Raw genomic sequence first — 21,231 nt, 5'->3', positions numbered from 1 at the left:
ACACCCCAAATTAAAGGGGTCATCGGATCCCCATTTTCCACACGTTTTCCATATGATTCTTTAAGGTCTTAATGAAAAGTCTATAATATACTTTGGTTAAAAATTCTTAACGGTAGACACCCTTTTTACCTTGTCAAAATGAGGTCTGTAAAAATCAACCCATTCTTGATGGATTGTTCCTGTAAATGCAAATGAGCTCTGCTCGCCCCACCCCTCTCTGCTCTCTGTGGAGTGATGAGCTGTGCTCTGAGAGATTGTTTACTTTAGCCTCATTTAGCACGTTCAGCCGCGAAACTTGCCAACTAGCACGTTATTAGGAAAGGTGATTGCAGAGATTCATTAAAAAAACCCTTATACTAACTTCTGCTGTAGGTGAAGCTGGATCACGAATGATTTGCTCAAACATAGACGCATTTACGTAGACCGGGTGTGACGCCACACCGAAAGGCATCTGAGAACGGCTCGATTTGAAAAAGGGGATATCATTTTTACAGATTAATTAAAAACCACTGCATGGATTTTTATCATTATAGGGTAGATTTGTACATACGCTGCCAACGCACATTAATATTCAAACAACATGAAAAAGTGAACTTTGCATCCGATGACCCCTTTAAGATATTTTTGATGAAATCCAAGAGCTCCTAATGCAACTGACACCATTAAGGCTCAAAAAGGTAGTAACGATGTCACTGGTTCAACTGTAATGTAATGAAGCTACGAGAATACTTTTAGTGCACAAAGAAAACAAAAATAACAACTTTATTCAACAATTTCTTCTCTGTCGTGTCAGTCTTTGATGCACATTCACGAAAATGCCACGACGCATACATGTGACACAGGAGCTGGCATTCGTTTATCATTTTTTTTTAAGCTTTTTGAGTCAGTTTGTTCAATCTAAGGCACACTCAAACTTGACTTTGGGTCTATATTAAATAAGCTGTTAAAAGAGCACATTTGTTATGATAGTGTCAGAAGAGCGGGGACTGTAAATATGCAGAATTACACTACGTTAATAATTCATTTGTTCCACAGCCTTTACCCTATTAAAGATTGAAAAGGATCCTCTTGATTAAAACTTTATCTGCCATAACCAGTAGGATACAAACTGGCTTTTTATTCGTCTAGGTCTGCCTTTGTTTTGTTACTCACAGTATCCATGAAATATGAAACATGAAATATCCATTGTCTGAAGTGAATTGCTGCCCTTTTTCTAATCAATCATTAATTCAGCTTCAGTAAAAGGCTTCACATGCAGTTGTTCATACCATGATATAAATAATTACAAAGGGTAACTTCTACCTAATTAGTGTTATGACTCAAACATTCAGCTTCAGAAATGAATCGCATGTAAACAGCCAAACAAATCAGCATGCATCAGCATTCGAAAGCTAATGCTTTGTGCACAAAATCTCAGATGTGCTTGAGCATTAAGTGTTTGTGATGTTCCCTCACCTACATTCACATTGTTTTCCATTGCAGTCAGCCTGTGACAATACTGAACATCACAGAGCTGCATTTTGAGCCTCAGATTCGCTCCTTTTCAACAGCAGCACACATTTTATATTCTTATTTTAGACCAGCCGGCAGGTGCCTTGAAGAAGCCGTACCATCACCCTTCCCGCGCTTCTCTATTGATAGAGGTGCTTCCCTGCTTTTATGACAGAGATCTTAATAATTCAGTGACTCCTTCTCTGCCTGTAGACTTCCCTCTGAGCTGGAATTTTAATTTGATCTCCCCAAAGTTTTTTCTTCCCATCATCCGAGGCACTTTCCTTTTAATTAGGTTCATTATTTTCTTATGAACGTTGTCTCTTTTTTATTTGTCCCCCCTGATGTGGAAGGGAGCACGTATTAGAGCAGAGTGCAGAATTGGAGCAGAGCAACAGGTTTGTGTGTTTTTGTGCTAAACCGATAAAAACCTGCAATTAGTAGTTGATCATAAATAGGTGAGGGTGGGGTAAGTTGTGCCAGTGGGTAAGATGTGCCACTCCTTTAATCTAGTAAGCTGGACAGTTTTTTATCATGTTATTAAGGGGTTATTATAGTTAAAGGATTAGTTCACTTCCAGAATAAAAAAGTTCCATGTCTTTCTTTCTTCATTCGAAAATAAAATAAAATATATGTTCATTGAAATTAAAAAGAAAAATAAATTATTTCATCTAGCTGCCAATGCAACATTTCAGTTTTTCATTTAGTTCAGTTAGATGTACTAAAACAAAAACGTAAATAATAATGAATAAAAACTAAGAAACTAAAACTTTTTTTTTTCTGTTAGATAGCAGTGGGGTAAAGTGTGCCAGAAACTTTGGGGTATGTGGCAAATACAAGAAATACTATTAGAAAAGTGATTAGAAATTCTAATGAAAATTACTATTACAATTTATTATTAGAAAATCAATTAGAAAATGTTGAAAGTTTCATTTTTTTCAGAAGTTTCACTTAAATATTTTGACATTTTTCAAGGTGGTTTATGAAAATGTCAATAAAAATAGGTGTGTGTGAAGGAGTAGTTCACCAAAAATTAAAATGTACATCCAAAATGTAAATGAGTTTGTGAAATGTAGCATTTCATCACTCGCTCACCAATGGATCTTCTGCAGTGAATGGGTGCCGTCAGAATGAGAGTCCAAACAGCTGATAAACTGAGTCACAAGTGATTCACACTATTCCAGTCCATCAATTAACATCTTGTGAAGTGAAAAACTGCATTTCCTGTTGTCCTCCCTAGAGCTGTTTTGGCTTGTAAACTGTACTTGATCTGTGCAGGATTCTCTCCTAATTCAGACTAGACAACTTGTACACAAGAGAAAGCAATATTATGGATTATGGACTCACTGGGAGCAACGGTTTAAAATGGTTTGAAAAAAATGTCTTAATGGTGGATTTGTTTCTTACAAACGCACAGCTTTTTGCTTCACAAGACATTAACTGATGGACTGAACTGGTCTGAATTACTTGCGAGTTATTTTTGATGTTTTAATCAGCTGTTTGGTCTCTCATTCTGATGGCACCCATTCACTGCAAAGGATCCTCTGGTGAGCAAGTGATGTAATGCTACATTTCTCCAAATCTGATGAAGAACCAAACTCATCTCCATCTTGGATGGCCTGAGAGTGAACACATATTCATCACATTTTTATTTTTGGATTAATTATTTCTCTAATAATGATTGAATAGCTCTCCCATAAACTCAGCTTATATAACACGGACGGGCCGGTTGAAGTCTGTATTGTTCTCCTCTGAGAAGTGAAGTGCTGCCCTATTTGTGTTTATGTAACATTCAACCAAACATGACCTCACAAGTATCCTTGAAATAGCCCTCATCCGTCCACACGTCCGGTTTCTCGACGCGTAGAACAAGAGGTGCTCTCCGTAACCCTCGCCTTTGTCAGGTATGATTAGAAAATAAATTAGTTGTTGGATTAATACAGACAAGAGGCTCGTCTGCTGCGGGTCTGGATGCCGAAGTCTGGAACTCTTAATGGAATGCAAATTGATTTCTTCAGTTCTTCAGTCCTTCCGTGCTGCTGGAGAGAAACGCCCGCCATGCCTTTGATGGAAAGAATGTCGTCTTGTTTCTTTCATAGTCTGCCGTTTCATCAGAGGCCATGAAAGTCAGAGCTAAATCCTCTTAGTGGCCAATCCTAGTTATGCGTTTATTGAGGTGTTACTGAAAGTGGGATGTCAGTAGTGACGTGTGTTCGCAGTAGTGACGTGTATCCACAGTGAATAAATCTGTTCTCAAAATGTTAAATTTAGTATTTCGCTTTCGGCTGTCAGTTCACAAGATCTTTTTTAGTCATCAATATGTAAAGCCTGTTATGTAACTTTTACCGAGATCAACTGTTAATGGGTAGTAATTTATTGAAATAATTAAACATGTTTTTCAGAAACGTGTATTATAGTAATTAAATAATACAAAATAGTATAGAATTATTAAATAAAAGTAATAGTTATGAATATTAAATTATATTAATTATTACATAGAATTGCTTTGAAACATGGAATACTATAAAAAAAAAATCAAACCATATGACCAAAATGAATTAGTGAAGGTAAATAGCCATAGATATGTAGAGTTTGCTATGTAATGTTCTTATATATTTTACAAAGACACAATTTTAATGGCAGTAGAAATAAAATACTTCTGAAAAATCAATGTGTTTTTTCGTGGTGTACTTAAAATAATAAATTATTTTAAAATTGATTTAAATGATTATATATATAAACAAATTTATAATTAATTAATAATGTCATTTTAATTATTAAATGAATCAGTTACTAATATTAAAATATAAATAATTATTACAAATAATTGTATACTGTAAAAAAAAAAACTTTTCATACAGTTTAACCATTTAAAATGAATAAGTGAAGGTAAACAGCAATAAATACTGTATGTAAGTCTTGTTGTGTAACTTTGTTAGATAAACTGTACAAATGTTTCTGGAAAATTGACTGGTGTTGTGCTATACTCAGTAATATTTATTTATTTATTAAAAATATATTTTGAACGGTTTCAAAGCAATTTTATAATATTATAACTATAATTAATAAATTCTATACAATCATTAATGTTAAGAATAACTATATGTGTGCAGTTTTCATGGCCTAATATTGAGGCATGGAATGCTTAAAAATAAAATGTCATACTATTTGACCATTTAAAATGAACTATAATTATAAATGTAATTGTCATTTCTCTCATCACTGTGCAGTCTGTGAATTTCAACTTAAAATCTCACTGTTTTCCTCCTCGTTGAGCATTTTTTTGTTTTCTTGTATTTCAGTTCGAGTTTTATATAACTGATAATGGAGAAAAACTTGCACATTTGCTAAAACATTATCTCTTTTCTTTCCCATTGGAAGTCACTTTGCTTGAGTGCTGGCACTGTTAGCATGTTCACAGCACTCCCTGGTAAAAATCATTAGCAGCCCATTGACTGGATGTTCTGTCTGCTCCTCTCCTCCCTTCTGAGAGCTTTAACCAGTAGGGAGTGTCGTGTTTCAGATTCTCAGCCTTTCTGAAAATCAACTGATTATCATGGGATTTTCTGTAGATGTGCTTCCAGAAATGGCTTCCGTGAAGGAAACTCTCCTCCTTTATGTGTAGCTGCCAGTTACTTGAGCTGAAATTGCTTCCACTTAACAGTGTTTCAACTAGTATATATACTACCCTTCAAAAATGTGTGGTTGGTAAGATTTTGTCTAATTTTTTCAATGACTCTCATGTTCACCAAGGATGCATTTATTGGAGCAAAAATACTGTAAAAACAGATATGCTGTAAAATAGTATTACAATTAAAAAAAAAAAAGTTTTCAATGTCAATATATTGTAAAGTCTAATTTATTCCTGTGATGTAAAACTGAATTTTTAGCATCATTGCTGCAGTCTTCAATGTCACATGATCCTTCACAAATCATTCTAATATGCTGATTGGCTGCTCAAAAAAAAATTTGATCATGTTTGTGATTGTTTTAGTTACAAAGCCACAGAAAATGACTCAAAAATAGCAGTATATGGACCATGATCTGTGTCTGTATATAGGATATATGCTTCGGGACTGAAGGCTCCCCCGAGAGACACAGAAAACCACATTCAAGTTATAGACTTTGATATGACCTAAATCTTCCAGTGTATGGAGTTACTACATGCTGGAGACTAATAAATCAGTGTTTGAAGCTTTAGTTCTTATACAAACTGTATTTTCAGTGTTCACATCTCAATTTACAACTGGATCTTATATTTACTTACGAAAACGGGAGTTGGAAAAAACATGAAAAGACTGGAACAAAGAGACAAACTAAAAACAAGTATAAGATGCAAATATATGCAAATGTGGCACTTGGACTGAATCATTATTTTTCAAACGGTTGATCTGAGACCACCGAGGCCCCTAAACCAAATCCATTAAAATGAATTAGCAGCAGACAAAGCTGCATAATACAATTTTAAAAATAAAGGAAAAGCGTACTTTTTACTTTTGTCTTTAGATGTCTTACAAAGGCTGTCATGGTTTTAAAACTCAGAACAGAAAGTCGTGCTGTGTCTGTCCTATGTCTCTTAAATTGCACCATGTAGTCAAGCAGTGTCTTGGAATACTGCTCCCAATTACTGGATGGAGAGGCAAAGGCCATGCTGAAACCTCGGCAAAAATGAGGCCCTGATATTACAGCTCCTCACAGTGACAGAACCTGCGAGCCTAGGAGACATGGAAAAACACTGCTCGCTGTCACCATGGCCTTTAGCGCTGTGTGCCACTGCCTTTAGCTTTCTGCTGGGCTCTGAGGACGTGAAGCGTGCTTTTTCACTTCGGCATATATTTCAATGTGCCTTTGTTGTCGCGTCCACTGTCAGCGCAATGGATATTCTGAGAATGCCTGAAATAACAGCTCTGAAATGTCTTGCTTTACACTTGATCTGCCTTTATGTTCATTTGTTGGCTAATAAAGTGTGGTGGACAGATTCTTCAGCCAAAAATGAAAATTGAATGTTAATTTTCTCACCCTCAGGCTGATGTAGGTGACTTTCATTACTGTCTTTAGTAGAATAGTAATGAAGATTTTTAGCTGAAACCGTGGTCCTTGGTGATTCATAAAATGCAAGTCAGCAGTTGAGATTCAAAAAAAAGCATATGAGGCAAGACTAAATCAATGGCTCCTGATGACATGTTGAGGTCTTATGAAGCCAAATGATCAGTCTGTGCAAGAAACGGAGTACTATTTACAACATTATTACATGTAATCCAAAGCCTCAGACAAACAGAGAAAACTGATACTTTTCTTTCAGTCAATTGGTTCACTAGTTTATGTAATCATGAAATAACCCAATAATTATGTTGTGCGTGGATTAAATTACATAAAGTGAATAAACTAGTCTTCATCAGCCCATCTTATATAAACAGTGAGAAACCATAAAAACGTTCATTTGGCCCTATCATTCTAGTGCTCGGTTCACATATATGTGCATATCAGTGGCTCATCGGTATCCGGTCCAAGTCATACTGTTTATACTGTAAAATTCCCATTTTGTAACCTCACATAGTTTGTAGGCCCAGGTACTTTTGTATAATATAGCAGTGCTTAGAATGTATTGCGATACCGCATTGTACTAGTAATGATATTTTATGAATGCATTTTAAAAAGTGCCGTATTTCTGCTTGTCTGTGTTAGTGAATGGCGCGGACGTGCAGTTTTGTGTACTAACGTTACGCACATAAGCGTCACGCTCACAGTGTTTTCAGCCTCTGTCACCTCAATATATGAGTACGTGAACACATGAACATAATCTCTGGAACTGCTTTGAGAGTCAATTCACGAGCATTTTACCGTTTCTTTTGCGAAAAACTATCGTCATGTAATGAAGAGCCTAAAGGTCTTCACAGAAACCCGTCAAAATAAAAGTTTGATTTAACTTGACAGTCAGAAATATATTAATATATTACTTAATGTAAAGATAGTACTACTACTACTGCTACTACTAATATTATTAAAACAATATTTAAGGAATATTTACCAGAAAAAATATTTACCTGAATTTATTTACCAGAAAATTGTAAATACACAACACAGTATTTCTGGAAAAAAAGCCTATAATAGATTAATTCTTCATCAAATCTAATTATCCTTTATAAATTCATTAGACATGCTTTTGATTAATACAATGTAATAAAACGATTAAAAATGGAATCCAGATAATTAATGGAAAACAGAGATTCACAATCAAAACCGAATTCGAGAAAAATAATAAAATGTGTTTCATATGGCGTTAAAAACATGTCATTTTTGTTAAACTTTTAATAAACTGCTGTTAAATTCTGCCAGTTTCATGATTTCAATTAATTAGACATGCTTTTTGATATATATGAAGAGTTCAGATGCAAAAGCTCCAAAAATCCATCTGACCTGTTTTATTTTATTTTATTTTATTTATTTATTTTATTTTATTTTTTATGTAACTACTAAAATAGAGTCTAGAAAAATTTTAGAGGAATTTGGGAAAAAATAAAATAGATTTCATAGGGTTCTCTTTATTTAATTTGTGTCTTTGTTTTATTGTAATTGTCCTTTAGTTTTTTTACTTGCATCTAGGTTCTTATTATTAATAACAAAGATAAAATAACAAAAAATGACATGTCATGATATAAATTGTTGTATAAATTGTTGATATAAAAATTGCTATATCTTATATATATATCTTATAACTTACCAATATAGCAATGATCTCTACTTACCTGTAGGCTCAGTAGTTGTTCACCATAATCCTGTGTAGTGGCACTTGTATGTGATTATTATTATTATTATTTTTATTTTATTTTATTTTTTTGAAGGGAGGATGAAATGCTTTGTTTTAATAAATAAAACAACTGTGATCTCCATTTGGATCATCTATTATTAAATTACTTTTCCTGTTGTTCTGTTTTTTCGTAGTATTGATTCAGTAGTAGTATCGTGAAATTTTAGTCAGGTATCGTATCAAAGTCAAAATTTTGGTATCGTGACATCACTAGGCCCAGGTACGCTTCACTTTTTTTACATTCTGTTCCATCTCGTGCACAGCTGCATCCACACAGCTTTCAAAGTATACTCAACCGCGGATGAGCGTGGATGGACGAACTCAGCACATACGCGGTACCACCTACTCTACTCGTTCTGTGTCGACATTTCACTTTGCACCTACACTGTTGTGCGCCGACACAGATGTCCATGGACACTTCTGATGACACAATTTGCGCCACGAGGATAGTGTGTGGACCGTTCTCTGAATGCAGAATACCAAAGTATACTTTGGGCTTGTACTTGCGGGTTGCACATGCTTGTTGACTTGGTTTTGCACTAATCAGTTGTTCCACAAGGTGGCAGCACTACCCTGGGCTGTTATTTCACAGTAAAACTAAACTAACTAAAACTAAAGAGGTGGAACAACAACAACAAAATAGTGGAGACTGCAACAACAACAGACAGCCACATTAACAAGCGCTTGTCTATATGAGTGTTTGTTATTGTTACAATCTCTGCTATTTTATTGTTGTTGTTCTGTCTCTGTAGTTTCGCTTTCTACTGTGCAACAACAGAACTGCCCGGGAAAGTGTTGCCACCTTATTCGTACATCTAATGAGTGAAGTATACATTGGGCTTAAGAGGGTTAAACTATAGCTGGAACTTGGATCAATATACTATAGAAAATATAGAGAATAAAAGACTACAAAGACATTTTTACTGGTCATAACTTTAGATAAAAGTAATGCAGACACTGGACAAAGATGAAGCTTTCTGTGTGCATGTGTCGAGCACCTGCATTTGCGTACACGTCAAATGGACTATACTTTGAAAGACTACTTGTACGAGTGTGTGCGTACGCTAGCATACTGTTAAAAAATAAAATATGCTTGAGCCCTCAGGTGTCCAAAAGTGATTTTTGATTGAGTAACTTGTAGATCTGTGCTATTCAAGTGGCAAACTGTTTCAGACCATTCAGTCAAGTGAACTGCTTCATCCAGCTGACCAAAAACAACCAGTTCAAAAGAGTGATTTGTTCTCAAACCAGACATCACTCTGGACTGTTTGCCTGAAGCTCTAGAATACAGGTAATAACGTTCAGTTTCTTGCACAGACTGATTGTTTTGCTTCATAAGACCTCAATATATCATCAGAAGCCAAGGCTATTAATTTTGTCTTACCTTTATATGCTTTATTTGACACTTGAGTGCTGACACCCACTGACCTGCATTTTATCAGTCACCACGGATCATGTTTTTAGCACCATTTTCAACTATAAACAAAAAAATGTTGTATGTTTTTTGGCCATTAATTTACATGACAATGTTTTGGGGGCCTGAAAATGCAAAAGGTTTCAAAGTGCAAGTTTTTCTGAAAACTATATAAGTATCACCCCATGTAAATAAACTTGTGAAAATGGTGCGGTCATGTGCATGCATATTACATTTTCAGTCTATAGGTATGTGCACAGATGCATAGTGTTTCTTATGAAGTGACATCGCCTACTACTGGCCTGGCATGCATAATACAGCGTTTTAACTGTATTCGGGGATCGTCTGCAGGGAAAACTTTTCAAAAACAGTAAGAAGTCTGGACCATTTGCTTGAAGCTCTAGGATACAGGTAATAACGTTCGGTTTCTTGCACAGACTGATTGTTTTGCTTCATAAGACCTCGATGTATCATCAGGAGCCACTGGTATTAATTTTGTCTTACCTTTATATGCTTTATTTGACACTTGAGTGCTGATACCCACTGATCTGCATTTTATCAATCACCACGGACCACGTTTTTAGTGCCATTTTCAACTATAAACAAAAAAATGTTGCATATTTTTTGACCGTTAATTTACATGACAATGATGTTTTGGGGGCCTGAAAATGCAAAAAGTTTCAAAGTGCAATTTTTTTTTTTTGAAAACTATATAAGTATCGCCCAGACGCATAGTGTTTCTTATGAAGTGACATCGCCCACTACTGGCCTGGCATGCATAATACAGCGTATTGCCTGTATTGAGGGATCGTCTGTAGGCAAAACTTTTCAAAAACAGTAAGAAGTCTGGACCATTTGCCTGAAGCTCTAGAATGCAGGTAATAATGTTCGGTTTCTTGCACAGACACTGACCTGCATTTTATCACCACGGACCATGAAAAGCACTATTTTCAACAAAAAAAAACAAGAAATGTTCTGTTTTTTGTCCGTTAATTTACATGACAGTGATGTTTTGAAGGCCTGAAAATGCAAATAGATTTAAAAGTGTACGTTTTTTAAAAAAAATACAAGAATCGCCCCATGTAAATACATTTGTGAAAATAGTGCAGCAATGTGCATGCACGCATATTATGTTTTCAGTCTATAGGTATGTGGACAGATATGTAGTGTTTCTTTATAAACTGACATCACCAACTGCTGGCCTGGCATGCATAATACAGTGTTTTAACCGTTTTTGCGGTTCTGTGTGAACGGGGATCATCTGTACACAAAACTTTAAAAAAACATAAAGGTAAAACCTTTTTCGTTTTTAGTACATCGTTGTTGTGTAAACGTACCCTTACTAGTATTTGTTCCGACTACTGAAATTTTGGTATTGTGAGAACATTAGTATGAAACATTGTCTAGTTCAGCTCAATGAACTAAAAGTGTGTAGGATGTGACCTTAATATCGAATTGTAAGGGTTTCTGAAAAGCACCGATTTTCAATTACATCTGTGAAAAGCAAGCAAATGCTAAATCTGTTCAGTTCTATATAGTATTGTCACTTATGTACTGTGTATTTGCACATTAAAACTGTGGGCTGAAAATGAGCAAGCCAGTGTTTAATTTATGACATTACCAAGGCTGTTTATAAGACTTCATGGGATTTTTGCACTTGAGCTTTAACATCTCTCATTGAAGGTTGGAATAATGTAAAATAGCTATTAAAACCAAATTATAAACCTAAAATAGACTGTATGTTGATTAGCCTGATGCAGTTTAAAAATATCTATTCGCCACGGAAAAGAAAACATTTTTTTTTGGTCGCACAAGCTCTGGCAACTCTGGCAAATTAATCAAGAAAATATATTGCGCTGCCAGTGTTGACAAAAGAGACTAGAGATTAGGTTTGTGTCTTCTCTTGCATGGAGAAGTTGTTTAGAGGTTCGTTTGATGAAACTAATTCTCAGTCAATGTCAAGTGGAATCGGGTTCCGGCAATTTGATCATAAACGGGTAACAAACGACGTCGCTCCACTATCTCTAAGGTTGAGTTCTTCTTCCGTCACTCAGAATAGATTTCATATCTGTGCTCTGTTGTCGCCGTGTGTGTTTTTTTCTCTTATGTGCCTCGTCGCAGTTTGTCACACACACCTTTCCGTTCACGACAAAGCCTGTATGAATAACTGCACCTGCCGACTCCCACACCAAATTTTGCCAGGCAATAAAACAGAGTCAGCTCCAATAAAATGGAATTGTTGTGTGTGTTTGGATCACTGTTCGCCTTCTGTGGCCACTGAATTATTGAACACCTGTGTGTTCACTGAAAATGTCAGCTGTTCTTTTTACTAAGGTAGACAGAGCTGAAAAGATACAGGAAGCTATGCATAAACCATAAACCCCAATGGAAATAGCATGCTAGCTCCAAATATCATCTTAATTGATTCATTATATACATATGGAAATCATAAAAAGATTGTAGTTTTGTGATGCGATGGTGAAATGTTCAACATGGTTGCTTCTCTTTTGGGTCTTGTTAGCTTTTGCTAGCTACACATTGTCATCTCCTTCGGTGTAACTAGCTAAAAATAGCAACTCTACTAACTTCGGTTTTCATAATAATGTAGCTCGTCCAGTAACAAGCTACAGTTTCAGACAAGTAGCCACGTAGCGTGACACATTCTGTGACACGTCGGATTGTATTGTCAGCTTTTGCTGAGGGAATATAAGGAAATTCACCTAAAATACCCTCTCTCTCGTATAAAACATTGAGACGGATGATTCGCTTTACATAATTGTGTCATTCGGATGGTTCATGCAAATGAAATGGCTCAAAAAATGACTCCATTGATTGGAGTCCCCAAGTCCTCCAAATATTTCATTTGAATCAGGGTGTTTTCTAGTTGTAGTTGTATTAAGTTTAGCTCTGTGTTGTTAAATACAGTTCTGCTCATAAAACATACATAAGGGCTAGTTGTCACAAAAGCTGTATCTCTATAACGATGAGGTATCAAGTCAAAAGTTTACAAAATGCTGTTGTTGTTATTTCTTTAAACTAAACAGCTGTTGTGTAAAACAAGTTGCCACTTTGATTTTGCTGAAAATTTTATAATAGGATATACGGCAGGTTCCATTCCAACTCTGTAATGTAAAAACAAGCCATTATCTATAACTATTTAACTATTGTAATATTTATTAATATTTAGAAAATAGCTAATGGCTTTGAAATCAAACATTTTTAATTAGCTTATATTATTTATATTTTATTTATTGTCTATTTTATGTATATTATTTAATTATACTGAAAATAAAATTGCAAATAAAAATATTTGAAATAATTGTTAATTTATATGTGTGTGTGTGTGTGTGTAAGTTCTAAGTGCATGTATGTATATGTTAATGTATATGTTTAATAATAAAGGTAAAATTATTTAGTACTTGGACCTATTTTATTTAAATTATTGTATTGTTTATATTTATTTATTTATTTATTTATTATTTATTTATTTATTACTGAGATACTATAGTGTTTTTTAATATTTTTATAATATGTGTTTTTTTTTAATAATATCTAATATGTGTTTTCTGTTTTTATTTTAATTTTAGTTTTTTTAAAAAAAAGGTTATTTTAGTTAGTGATTTTGTTGTGTTTTGTCATTTTTATTGGTTGTTATATTATTTTTATTATTATTTCTCTATAGTTTTTCTTAATTTTATTTCAGTTTATAATTTAAAGTTATTTCTAAATTTAGTACTCTGACTTATTTTATTTGAATTAGTTGCATTGCATTGCATTGTTTATATATTTATGTATTTATTTATTTTCAAATTTAAGTTATTTATCCAATTTCAGTGTTATTTTAGTATGAGATACTACTATAGTGTTACCTAAAATTTTGAATTATTATTTTTTTATTATTGTGTTTTCTGTTTTTATTTTAATTTTAGTTAAAGTTGTAGTCATTTTGCTGTTTTTTATCATTTTTTATTATTATTTATTATATTATATAATTTATTATAATAATTTTTTTTTTTTTAATATTTTATTCCTGTTGGCATTTATTTATTTAGTGTTTTTGCTGTTGTTGTTTTAGTTTTAGTTAACTATAATACCATCATATTTGATTATTATAATAATACTTTAATATTTTTAGTTAACAGTTAAAACACTGACCAATATAGCTAGTTTTTGTTAGTAGCATGTAGTTAACCTTTTTTTTTCTTTTAAATAGCTTCACTATAGTTAAACTCTTAGCTTTTATCGTGATAAGAAGTAGTTTAAAAGTAGCTTCCCAAATTAGCACTGCTTTCCTTCTATAATGCTGATGTTATAAAAAGGATTGAGGAAAAAAAGAAAAGAAACTTCAGTTCTGGACGAAAATCACTTTATCCAATTATCTGCTTTGGCTGTTTGGGATGCGTGAAAACGTACATGTCCCAGTGGCAGTCGGCGATAGCCTAAAATTGTCGTCTCTGCATTTGTGCAGCTCTCGCAGTCAATCTCTGGCTGGTAGACGACGTGCGCGCGCCAGCCGACCGCTCCACAAGTTCGCAGAAACGCTTTCCACAGCATGTGTGGGTAGAAAGCCGTCACGTTTCACAGATTTATTCTTAGCTGTCTTTTTTTTACAGCTGTCTATTTATGTCAGTGTTTTTTCGGTCGGTCTGGGGTTTACGTTAATTGCTTTCCCTTTACCTCTATCTTTGTTCACACTAACTGTGGTTTGATGAATTATCTCTCCTCACACAGCAGCAGGTATGATCATTCCTTATGTGTCAATCAGTTACGGATGAGCTTCCCCAGGGATCACACTCATCTGCCGGATATTTTTAGCTTCTCCACTGTGAGGATGCTGTTTTATTGAGACATGCTGTTGATATTGAGATGCAAGATGCACAACAGCATTTACACTTTAACCTTTTACTTCTTTATATAGAGTCTCGAAGATAAAGATACACGTTGATTCCTATCAGATAATTGCGATGATATGCTTTTCTATATATGTGTGAAAGGCATTTTTGTAGATCCCACACCTCTTAAAAAAACTTAAAAGTTTCACACATGTAAAAATCTGTTAGAACTTCATATTTTTTATAGCAGCAAGAATGTATTAAATCAATCAAAAAGTGACTGATGTGTGTTTGTCAGGGGACGATGCCGATACCGATTATTACAAATCATCAAGTACACCGATAACTGATATTTTGAATTGTTATATATGTCTGGTGTAAAAATTAAAATTAATGTCAAAATAACAAGGGCTCTGACAAAAACTTTCTTTAAATGCTTTTTAAATTATTTTATCTGCAAATCGATTTTGAAAATGACCGATAACCATAAAAATGTTTAATATCTGCGCTTAATATCGCTCGAGCCCTAATTTATACATTATACATTATACTTGAGCAGCAAATCAGCATATTAGAATGATTTCTGAAGAATCGTGTGACACTGAAGTACACTGTAAAAAACAATTTGTTGAGTCAACTTAATATAATTTGTTACCCGGCTGCCTTAAAATTTTAAGTTCAGTCAACTCAAAAAAAATACTTAAGTTGATTCAACTTAAAAATGTAAGGCAGCTGGGTTACTTACCTTGCTTTTAAGTTTAACAAACACAAATATCTAAGTTGTCACTTAGTACAACTTAACATTTCAAGTTGACTAAACTTAAAGTTTTAAGGCAGCAGGGTGACAAATTATTTTAAGCTGACTCAACAAATTGTTTTTTTTTGTTTGTTTGTTTGTTTGTTTGTTTGTTTTTTACAGTGTAGTAAAGTTAAGTACTTTATTGTCATTGTGTAGCACAACAAAATTTCTCTTGTGACAACCCCAAAGTGCAGTTAGCAATGTACATACACGACTGAAGACTGTAGTAATGATGCTGAAAATTCAGCTTTGATCACAGGAATAAATAAAATGTTAATTTAATAATTAATTAAAAATTGGAAATCTATTTAAACAGAAAACAGTCTTTTAACATTGTTAATAATACTTCACAATATTATGAAATAATTTCACAAGATTATGATTTTCTGCATTTATGATCAAATAATTACTGTGAAAATAATTCTAGTTATAATATACTATTGTATAGTTATTTGTGTAGATATTTCACTAATTATATTATTAAGCAATGATGATGATTTTTAAACTGTTACAATTGTAAATGATGTAAATGCATCAAATATGACATTGGGCATTTTTATTTATTTATTTTTTTTGCAGTGATTAGATACAAAATAAACAAACAAACAAACAAACAAACAAAAAGGCAATGTATTTATTAAATTATTAAGTTCAATATTTTACAAACCTTACAAACACAAAATGTTTGCGTTTTAGTTCCAGTCCACCTTATTTTTAACATAGGAGTGTAAAATATATTTGTAACATTATTTTAGCTGTACAAAAACAGTCTGTTATGCTCCTTGATATTGAAAACTGATATTTGTTGTCATATTACTGTCATTTATTATCATAATGGTAATCAGACTGGTTTGTAGCACAAATATTTTTTTACAGTTTACTGCAATTTATACTATTTTGTTTTTTGTTTTTTCGTTTTTTTACCAATAACGGCTAATAAACTGCACATTCAAAGAAAACATCTTACTTCCATGGTGCAAAATAAGGTGAATACATTAATAATGTAAAATTGTATGGTGTCTCACACCAAACGCAAAGCGAATATGCACATCGTGTCACTCGCAGGGTGTTTTTTGCCTCACTTACGCGAATAACAACATGGACCGATCAACCATGGTGGATCGATCGCTGCATTTGTACCTGTTGTGGATGTCCCAAATATGCAGGAAATTAAAACACATTAATCTGTGTATTATATTTTACTACTGTATATACAATGACATTATTTTTTTTTATTGAAAGCAGCAGTTTGGTGTGAACACACCATGGCCACGTTCACACAGCAGCAGAATACAGTTGTCAGTCTTGTATTTGAGTCCCTAATACGGTTACATTCACACACAGTAGGGTTATTTACGTATGCTGATCATTTGTTTCATTTCCACAATCCTATCAATCTTAAATCGTGAGAATTTCTGCTGTAGGAAGCGCAGGAAGCAAAAATTAGCCATAGCCCTTAGTTCAGTCAAAAACACTAAGCATTTTGGAGCTTTTTGACTCTTAGGGTGCATCTCCGATGCGTTATTATGTCAGTTTACATCCGGGTGGGCGCCGGGCCTGCTGACTGCAAATCCAATATCGGCAAAGTGAATCCGATGTAGCCTCGTAACTCCCTGATGGTTTGCACTGGAATCCCAGCAGCTGCTTTACTGCAGTTGCCTGTCAGCCATTTTGTTTCACTTCGTTGCTCTGTAAAGAGTCCAGACCTTGGCTTTTTGCCTCAGTCGTCTGTAGTCTTGCTTACATACAGCATGCACAATAAGGAGAGAATCATGGTTGACTTTGGTCTTCTCCCTGGAGAGCACTGTGTAAGTGAAAACTTTGTAGTTTCTTGTTCTTTGTTAATCCAGCTGCTCCCCTGAGACGAGGCAACACTGCATGTGTGTGAGAGAACAAGAGAGTTTGTTGACTGGCAGCTCCCTGAACGAGTTTTATCTGTGTATTAGCTTGACCTCACATACACTGTTGTATAACTTATTTGTGAAGAAATATCTGCACTAAAACAACTAAACTAACATTAATGTCATAGTTCTGCCAAAAATTACATTCTGCCATCATTTGCTCACCATTGTGTCATTTCAAACCTGTATGACTTTCCTTGTTCTGTGGAATGAATCTTCACACAGCACTTTTACATCCAACGACAGCTGTTGATAGTAATCTGTAGAACTTGTGCACAGTATGCAGTATCTTCTGAAGCCACATAAAGCCAACTTACCAATATAAGCTCATTGGAAAAAACATGCCTCTACTTGCATTTTTGTGCAACATGTAATTTACTGCAGTTTCCTGCTGAAATGAACACTAGAGACAGTCAAACAACAAAACAATGTATTCCTTTTTTTTATGATTCAAAGGGCAGGTTATCGATTAATAAAGACTTATTTTACATGGTTTCTTGCACAATACTCTGTTGTGACCCTAAAAAACTTTTACCACAGTGTATGATTTGTAAACTGATACATTTTGATGTTTGCATCACTTAACCAGCTCCATATCTATGCCTTTTCTTATATTGTAAACTTGCTTGTTAGCGCACCTGGTACAACATTGCATTTATGATGTGGAGGGCTCGGGTATGAATCCAGTGAAACACAAGCAAGATAAAATGGCATGCATGCTTCAGCAAATGTGCTTTTGTTTCTTAAATTTGCTTTTGATAACACCATCAGTTAGATTTAATGTCGGTGGTGTGTTATTTTCAAACGCGATAGAGCATTAACCTTTTAGCGCCACCCACCACCCTAGTAAAAAAAAGTAATAGATTTAAAATGCATTTATTTTATACTAAGTATAGTTCAAGTCTATTAACATATTTAATGACATATCACTTGTGACTTAATGATAGAAAAATTATTAAAAAAAAAAAAATTGTCATTAAACGTTATTTGGAGTACTATTTGTGCACAATGCACATTTCTTAATATTAAGCCTAAAATATGGTTTAATGTCACTATTGATAAGGATTGTATGATCTTTCAATAATATCGGTCTTTAAATGCAAAATATAAAAAAAAAACCTAAAGTATACTTGCAATAGTTCAACTTTAGCACAATTAAATATACTTAAGTCTATCTTTAGTTGGACTTCCACAATTAAAGTGCATTAAGTATAAAATTAGTTGTTCCAAGTTAGCAGACTTTAAAATTTACCAGTTTAGTATGCTAAAAGTAAAATTGCAGGGTAGTTTTAAGTACATAATACATCTTTTTAGCGCCACCCACTGGACATTTCACTTTGAAAGTGGCGCGAAATGTGCAAGAAGCAATGTAATATAATTTTGCGCATTTGCTGTGTTTTTCCTATAAGCCTGAGTTGCAGTTTACATGAAAAACAGGGTGACATTTATGTTTTTTTATTATAATTATTGATCATTTTCCCCTCCTGCGAGCAATTAACTTCATAATTGCTGTTACCGGAATAACGAGCCAGTGAGTTGAACTTAAGAACCAAATAATTGAAAGATACTGTTGATTTGACTCAAATCTTTTTAGTAAATTAGTTGAACTGATCTGAATGACTGGTTCATGTATCACACTGATCTGATTCACGAGTTCGTAGCTCACTGACACAAAGAACCGGTTTTAATGTTGAACAGCTCACTGAAGGGGAAGATTGTGAAATCAGTAACAACTTCAATCTGTTCATCACACAAAAGTATATGTGGTGAGCTACGATTATATGACTTCAGATGTTGTTGAATATAGTTTTAGGAACTATTTGGTGATCAGTTTCATGGTCAATAGAGCTGTTGTCAAATAATGTTTTTCTCTTTCCATACTCTCATAGGACAAACAGAGCGAGCCACTGTTACCGCGTCGCATACCGTCACATGGAGAGGACCCTGAGCCAGGAGGAAGTGCGTATCATCCACGCAGCCATTGAGCAGGCAGCTGAAAAAGAACTGGGAGTGCAGGGAAGATACTGAGCTTTCCCAACAACCATCATGATGATCTTCCACCTTTTATGATGAGGTTCACAGATGCAGTCACATCTCTCTACACTGTAAAAAAACAATTTGTTGATTCAACAATTTGTTACCCGACTGCCTTAAAATTTTAAGTTCAGTCAACTCAAAAAAAAGTTTAGTCAATTTGAAGTGTTAAGTTGTACTAAGTAACAACTTAGATATTTAAGTTCATTCAACTTAAAATTTTAAGGCAGCTGGGTAACAAGCCTAGCTTTTAAGTTTAACAAACCAAATTTGTTTAGTCAACTCAAATATCTAAGTTTTCACTTAGTACAACTTAACATTTCAAGTTGACTAAACTTATTTGAGTCTGGAGGGTAACAAATTATTTTAAGTTGACTCAACAAATAGTTTTTTTGTTGTTTTTTTACAGTGTATGGTGGTAAATTAAAATGTGGAAACTCTCATCGACAACTGCACCTATTTGGCGACTTCGTCTGTAGTTTCTTCTTTCACCCAAAAATAAAAATAATGTTATTATTTACTCACCAACATGTCTGTCTGAACTTATAAGGAGAATTTTGAAGAATCTCTATGTAGTTTTTTTTTTTTCCAAACGAACACATCATAAAAAGGGTAGTTCAGCTGAAAATAAAATTTCGGTCATCAATTATCCACCCTTATGCCATTCCAAACTTGTACGACATTTTTTTTGAAGATGGTTGGTAACCAAACAGTTTTGGTGATCATTGATTTCCACTGCATTTACTATTGACGTCCATTGTGGTTTAAAAAAAGGATAAATGATGACACAATTTTTGTTTTTCGGCAAACCATTCCTTTCATAACTCAGTTTTTATGCTGTAGATGACTATATTTTGATGCTTTTACAGAGATTTTATGGTATGTTTTTGGAGCTTGACAGACGTGGTCGGTATAAACTGTAATTGCAATAAAACACAATACAGGTTTGAAATGAGAAATTACAGAACTGCGAATTAGGAATAATCAAACCTTCAACATCTGCAAAATTTGTCCTTGAAATCACCTTTGGGTCATAATAACCTCTTTAGGCCTGATTGATTCTTCCATCTTCCCAGGCTGCCACTAGCTTTCTCATGGTACAAACAGCCGGATTTCACACAAATATCAAACAGGCCTTTTATGCACCTGGATCTGTGCCAGCCTGATGATTAGCAAGAAACAAGAGCTCTTATTTCTACATTTCTGTTTTCTTAAGGAAGATATGAGGTAGCCTGTAATGAGCTGCTGCCCAGAAATTACCAAGATAATGGAACGCTTCCTCAAAGTCACTCCACAGTAAAATGGCAAGCGGGAGGCTAACAGGTCATTGTTTGTGGTAGCAAATAAAAGCGTGTTGAGGTGTAATTGTGTCACTGTGCCTTTTATTTATATGTATATATATAACACAAACTGGGTAGTACTCCAATACTTAAAGCCTCATTAACACTGCAGATTTTTGGGAGTTACTAAATTTATTTGCGATAACATTTGGGGTCAATACGATTTTTTATTTTTTTATTCATAAAGGTCACTCCTTTTGAACATTCTGTTCATTAAATAATCCTGAAAAAAAAGTATCACAGTTTCCAGAAAAATATTAAGCAGCACAACAAAGATAACATTTTAAATTGTATCATTATTTATAATCATAAATCAGCATATCAGAATGATTTCTGAAGGATCATGTGACACTGAAGACTTGAGTAATGATGCTAAAAATACAGCTTTTCGTCTCAGGAATAAATTACATTTTACAATATATTAACATAGAAAACTTATTTTAAATTGTAATAATATTTTACATTTTTTACTGTATTTTTCTGAGCATAAAAGACTTTCAAAAACATTTTAAAAATCCAACCAAACCCAAAGGTTTCTAAACCTAAACCAGCAATTTTGTTTTATACTCAACTTTTAGTAAGTACTTTTTTTTTTTTTTTTTTAAATAAACA

General features: G+C 34.0%; 1 protein-coding gene across 4 annotated transcripts in view; it reads left to right on the top strand.

Annotated features, from left to right (window-relative positions):
- The window catches only part of fars2 (phenylalanyl-tRNA synthetase 2, mitochondrial), a 162,541-nt gene extending 141,537 nt beyond the window's left edge, over nucleotides 1-21,004 (top strand). For all 4 annotated transcript variants that reach the window (XM_051097769.1, XM_051097768.1, XM_051097770.1 and 1 more), the window contains exon 7: nucleotides 19,135-21,004. In XM_051097769.1, coding sequence (XP_050953726.1) covers nucleotides 19,135-19,273 — 139 coding nt within the window. In that variant the 3' untranslated portion in view covers nucleotides 19,274-21,004. The remainder of the gene's footprint in view (nucleotides 1-19,134) is intronic.
- The last annotated feature ends 227 nt before the right edge of the window (nucleotides 21,005-21,231 follow it).

This window comes from Labeo rohita, chromosome 24 (assembly GCF_022985175.1).
Source record: "Labeo rohita strain BAU-BD-2019 chromosome 24, IGBB_LRoh.1.0, whole genome shotgun sequence".
NCBI lineage: Eukaryota > Metazoa > Chordata > Actinopteri > Cypriniformes > Cyprinidae > Labeo > Labeo rohita.
The sequence above is the reverse complement of the archived record's forward strand: the minus strand, read 5'-3'. Positions and strand labels throughout refer to the sequence as shown.